This window comes from Diadema setosum, chromosome 21 (assembly GCF_964275005.1).
Source record: "Diadema setosum chromosome 21, eeDiaSeto1, whole genome shotgun sequence".
In the NCBI taxonomy this organism is placed as follows: Eukaryota; Metazoa; Echinodermata; class Echinoidea; order Diadematoida; family Diadematidae; genus Diadema; species Diadema setosum.
In genome coordinates, this window is record NC_092705.1 from 1,753,354 (window position 1) to 1,759,353 (window position 6,000).

The following is a 6,000-nucleotide window of genomic DNA, read 5'->3' on the forward strand; positions in this document are numbered from 1 at the left end:
TTCAACATATTTTCACTTTTTATGCATAATAAAAGAGCACTTGACTTGCCTCTTTCTAAAGGCAATAGGAATAATATTACTCATATGTCAGTAACGAGTCAAGGGAATGTGTACTTTTTTCAAAAAATGAAATTTTGTGAAATTCTCTTTATATCTTACTTATATTGTTGTACGCATGTGACATCATACACTGCAGTAGTCTTCTCATCCAGTGGTGACTGCACAAAAACCTCAAAAATTCATAACTTTTGAACGGATTGTCCAATTTTCCTCAAACTTTCTTGTGTTCTACTAATATTGCTACATTCTCTCAATCCTTATGTTAATGAAGGTGAACTTGTCCTTTAAATTGCAATATATCACATTCTAAAATCAGATGGAATTCCGTCATCAATAAAACTTCCTTAGTAAATGTTGAGAAACAAATAAAATATAAAGGACAGGATTAACCTATGACCTTTACATTCTAATTTTGCAGCACAATTTTGCAGACGAGTGAATCCCTAATCATATAAATGTAAGGTGTATAAAGACGAGGCTAAGCCATCGATTCAGAGATTTGGCACTAGTGTACTTTCGCACCAGTTTGTCAAATGATCTCCAAACATGCACAAACTCACTCTAAAAGTCCAATAGCCTCAAATATTTGCATCTGAGTGAGATTCAAGGGCAGTAGAAAAGGAATTTTCACCATTTTGACACTTTTACACTTGTCGGAACATGTCGCTCACAGCTAGTTCACTCTGCGATAACTACGTCGCACATCAGGAGCAGATGGTAGACAGCGCAGCATGGTGTACAAAACACGTTCACGGCAGTGAGCGCCGCAATTGATGTATGGTAAATGTAGTTATCTCATAGCGATAATATAATACTTTTTCCGCCTTTCTCTCAGCTTGTACCGAGTCGCGCATGTGTGTGTGAGGGTGTGTGCGTGTGTGTGTGAGGGTGTACATGTATGTGAATGAAAGAAGATTGTGAAAAATGTGGTTATAAGACAAGGGTGAAAGAATATAAAGCCTAGGCCTATAAAATAGGAAAAGGGGGAAAAGGAAATGAAAGAAAATGTATCCAAAAAAAAAAAAAACCCTGGAAAAATGAAACAAAAGGTTTACAAAATACAGAGTACACAAAAGATAATAGGAGGAAAGAAAGAATTATACAAGTTGAAAAAGAAATAAAGAAAATGATTCATTATAGAATGACACATACAGCTGTGAGAAAAAGATATTGGAGAGAATATCAGAAAGGAAAGACCCTAGGCTTGTAGTTGGAGGGAAAAACAATCCATGAAGGAAACAAAGAATTAGGCAGAAAGCATGGTTAAATAGGAAGTTGAGAAAGTAAGACAAGTGGAAAACCACAAAGAAATGATGGACATAGGAAGGAAAGGGAAATTTAGGTATCGCTACCTGAAAATGAAAGAAGAAAAGATAGGAAAGAAAGAGACAAATAAAAGTGGCAGCACACACTCGCACAGGCGTCCAACTGCTTTAAAGCTACTGCCGCTAACACATGACTTGGCCGAGGAAAAGAGAAAAGAGAAAGGAAAAGAGAAAAACAAATTTTAGCTTTTCAAAAACACCGTAGAAAAAGCCGCTGTTAGCTACACTCAGACCAAATGATTGACCCTTAGTGCATGCGCTGAACATATTCATACTGCGCTTGTGTACAGAGCAGCATTTCAAGCGATTGAGATTTTCCAACAATTTTCCGATACTTGTAAATATGAAAAGTGTGAAAACTGAACTCCTATTCGACGTTGGAGACTCAGATGCAAGTATTTTAGGTTCACTACCATGACTACCGAATAACAAGGGTGACTTTGTGGGCATGTTCGGAGATCATTTGACAAACAGGTGCGAAAGTACATGTACACTAGTGCCAGAGATTTTCATGTGTACAGAACGGAACCTAGTAGCTAGTATAGCAAGGAGGTACTAGGCGCTCGCCTAGTACCTCCTTGAGTATAGTAGGCCAACGTATGGGGCCTAACGTATTTAAGATCTATGGTCTAGATACCGGTGTCTACTTTAGAAACAGAAATCAGAATATAGATCTAATATGAAGAACCTGTAACATTGGCGTTAAAGTTAGCTACTAATACTCTACTATTAACTGTTAATCCGTAACGTTAATCGTTAACATTTTGTCATGGGGGTGGGGATCAAAACATTGCAATTAGATTATAGAAATTGAATAGATGCACCCAGTGTCTTCAGTTTTCATGGTTTTGAAATTGGTTTGGATAAATTCTGGGACAATGAACCCATAAAATTTAAGTTTGACGCCATGCCACCTTGTCACGACCCAGCTCATCGTAAGGACTGAACCCCTGGATCTGAATACAGAGGCTCTGTCAGCCTGCGTTCAGAATCTTCCACAGGTAAATTTAGCCATCTAGATTGTATAGCACACAAAATGTGCAATTTGTAATTTAATGCACTGACAGCTAGCATACGATTATTGGTTTACTAGTACTTAATGTAGCACTAAGGTCTATTTAACTTATGTCGAGCTGCGTGTGCGCAGCATGCGTGCCTTGCATTAATTGCACCGTGTACTGTATCTGGTGCACGGTCGCGGCTGCACGCACATTTGCAAAATCTAAATGATCCTGTATGGTAGCCCTACTACATATCGACCACCCTTATTGAAACCGACCGCGTATAATTCGCGCACTCAACACTTAATACGCACTTCTCTGCGCGCAAAGCACATACAATGTAAAAATGGATTGGCTTTGAATGTAGATTAGGATGGTGTGGGAAAACGCGATAATTCACTCTTCATTAATGGTTTTAATCAAGGACAAAATTTCGAATGAATATTTTCACCGAATCGTAATGACAGCACAATGTAATGTCTATGGAAGTTTCTAAAAGGCTTCTAAAAAGCTTCGTACAACACGGTGTTCAATACAACTCGGTTTACGTGCATTGTCAATGCAAAATCAGCGGTCGATCCTAAAAACGCGATTTACCGCGGGGAGCTGAAACGAGGCCACGCAAGTTCGTCGGCGATATTTTTGCACTGAAACTTCGAATCGAAAAGGGAACAACGGCATTTGATAGAGCTGGATTTTCTCAATCACGTAGGTCAAGTTTTTTACGTGAATTTCAGTGTTAAATATTCTTATCAAGCAAATAAACATTAGGCGGTCGATTAGTAGTAGGTCCAACCCTACATACGGTCGTAAAAGAAATTATCCTCAACTTTATACAGTAGGTGGGACTACATACCTGCAAACAGATTAACAGGCCACATTCAAAAATACTATTCACAGCCAAACTCTAAATGTTATGACCATAAAAGTAATACAGTTACTCCTAACTAATATATTTCTACGGAATTCACCTCACACTCGCGTAAGCAGTGGTCGACATTAAAATTAAAGGAAATTTTATTTACCTGTTGCAGGTAGTGAGTTAAGCTTGTGTGCGCCATGCTGACTTTGTTGCCAATTTGTAAGAATCCTCAGAATGTTAAGGCAAAACAGTAATATAGTTGTCAGTAAATTGGCCACAAAATTGACTTAGTTTAAATAATTATATTCTAATATGTATTTTATAATTATTATCTGGATAACGGCTTAATCTTTTCCTAAGTAAAATGTGAAGAAATCGGAGATATTTAAAGGGAAACGCTTTCACGCTGACGTGGGAGATCAACATACGCGTAGGAAGCGACTCTTGAGTGCGACTGGTCCCGACATTTTGTCGTATTTTTTTTCAAACAGTAGTACAAGAACAATATTCAAAATGCCGAGCAAACAGAGAATGAGGTTACAAAACGACAAAGCCAGTAAGAATGTTGAAAAGAGAGGAAACGTGCCTAAAACACTGGTAAGTAGACAATATGTTGCGCATGTTCTCGGCTGCTCACGCTCGCTCCCCGGGTTCGGTTACTGCACTGTACTAAACTGGCTATTTTGTGTCGGTCCACCACCACTGTCCATATGCGCCACGCACGCATCTTCCATTTATTTTATGTGAAAAAGAGACACCCACTGTTCTGTAATTTCCACAATTCACTTGATAACTTTTTTTTGTAATCTTCTAAATATCTTGCTAAAAGCTAGTATTGCATTCATGACGTATACTTTATGTGCTGGTGAATGGAAGAAAAGATTCAGATGCTATGTTGTGATTTCTTTTTCTTTTTAATTGCTAATTGCCGTGATTGCTGACACTGCACTGCACTGACACTGGTGACAGGTGCAGTGTTAACTGTTGTCACTGTTACTACTTATGTTTAATGTCATTTCATCTTTAATTACCATATTTGTGGTTAAACTCGCCCCCTTGTAATGGGGTCGTATTGGGGCCGAGTTTACTCGTTTGGCCGAGTTTACCCACAAATATGGTACAGTGTAGACGGTCTACATTACATGTATGTGTCGTTAAAATGGAAGATAACCGACTGTAAAAGTGGAAATTTTCACGTTGTGGAAATTTTTGCACATTTCGTGCAAACAGACGGTAGCACAAAAATAAAAGCACGCAAATATTTTTGCATGCCATGCCCTAGCCCCGGAGACCCCGCCGCTGCGGCGGGGTCCTGGCGGCTACCCCGCAGTTTCGTTCAAGTGAGAATCACGAACAACTCCCTATTGCCACATATACGGCAACTTCACAAATTAACCATGGCTAAATGTCCATCATAAACACAGTTACAATATAAAATGAAATATACACTACCCCATTGCCCTGATCCTTCTCACCAATTTATCTGGAAACTGCATAATTTTCCACATTTTTTAGGAGTAGGCGGTCTGCCCTAGTAGAGAGCTTTGCTGCTATTTTGAACGTGTATATCCATCAGTACGCATCTACGCATGCGTAAATAATGACGTCAACGTTACGGACGCAAAAGGATATGAATAATGCATTATCGCACGGTGAATATGCATCATGTAGCGAGTAATACAGCTGTCAAGTACTGCACTGAATACATTGTGTGCGCATGTGCAAGTGATTGTGAGTTTTAGTGAGCATCGGTGAGCTGAAGATATTTGCCTTATAAGACAGCATTTTCTGCATCATGAGCAATGAAATGCATCAAACAGTCGCCGATGTGAATCATTTAGGTTTAGTCCACCCATGTAAGTATTCCCAGTAGTTTTTGTTGAAAAATTAAGGAAATACAGCGCCGGAACGGCACCCGTTTGGTACAACATTAAAATATCGAGGCCAAAACGGCGCAGCCCCAACACTGTACGTTGTACGTTGGGGCTGCTGGTCGCAGTTAGCCATGCCCATACTGTATGTTCCAGTAGTTAATGTCCTGATTCAACAGAATTAAAAACATCAAAGAAGTCCATCTTACCCGGCCGAGTGTAAAAAATTACTTGCGCAAAAATATCCACTTTTACAGTAATCTGTAACCGTTGGACCGTTTCAGTGGAACAGGAGCTGGAGACGGCAACTACCGTAAAGAATGGTGTATAAACTGCAACCACATGTTAAACATGTGTACTGCACCCCCCCCCCCCCCCCACACACACACACACACACACATTTTCCATCTTTCAGCTGGGGGTTTAAAATGTCTCCGATATGTCACTTGGATATTCAACTATCCTAGCCATCCAAAGACAAGCTGAAAATGGTCGATAACTGTACACATTAGGGAACATTGTCTGCCACCAGTATATGTAGGCATGCAGTAGGTTATAAAATTGACTTTAATAATGGTGTATAAACCGCGGCCTGAATTATTTTACCCATTTCAGTGGGGAAAAAAATTGTGGTTGATACATTGTTATTTACAGTGGGTACACGGTATGTTAGTTTGTTTTATAAAGTCTAATACTAAACCCCTATTTTTTTATGAACGTGGCATACAGTAATTCATGTTCATTGCCAGTCATATGCTATCTACAGGGTAATTGCTGTACTAATATATCCTAATATATCTTAGATTCTAATATTCTATGGATAACTAAATTCTTCATTTTGTATACCTGATATGTGGCTGTATTTCAGATGATGTACATTT

The 6,000-nt window shown here is 39.1% G+C and overlaps 1 protein-coding gene across 1 annotated transcript in view; it reads right to left on the reverse strand.

Moving 5' to 3' along the window:
* LOC140244169 (PCI domain-containing protein 2-like) overlaps positions 1-3,447 on the reverse strand; it is a 57,765-nt gene extending 54,318 nt beyond the window's left edge. Inside the window, exon 1 of the mRNA XM_072323798.1 lies at positions 3,412-3,447. Within this exon, the coding sequence (XP_072179899.1) occupies positions 3,412-3,447 (36 nt within the window). The remainder of the gene's footprint in view (positions 1-3,411) is intronic.
* Between the last annotated feature and the right edge of the window lie 2,553 nt (positions 3,448-6,000).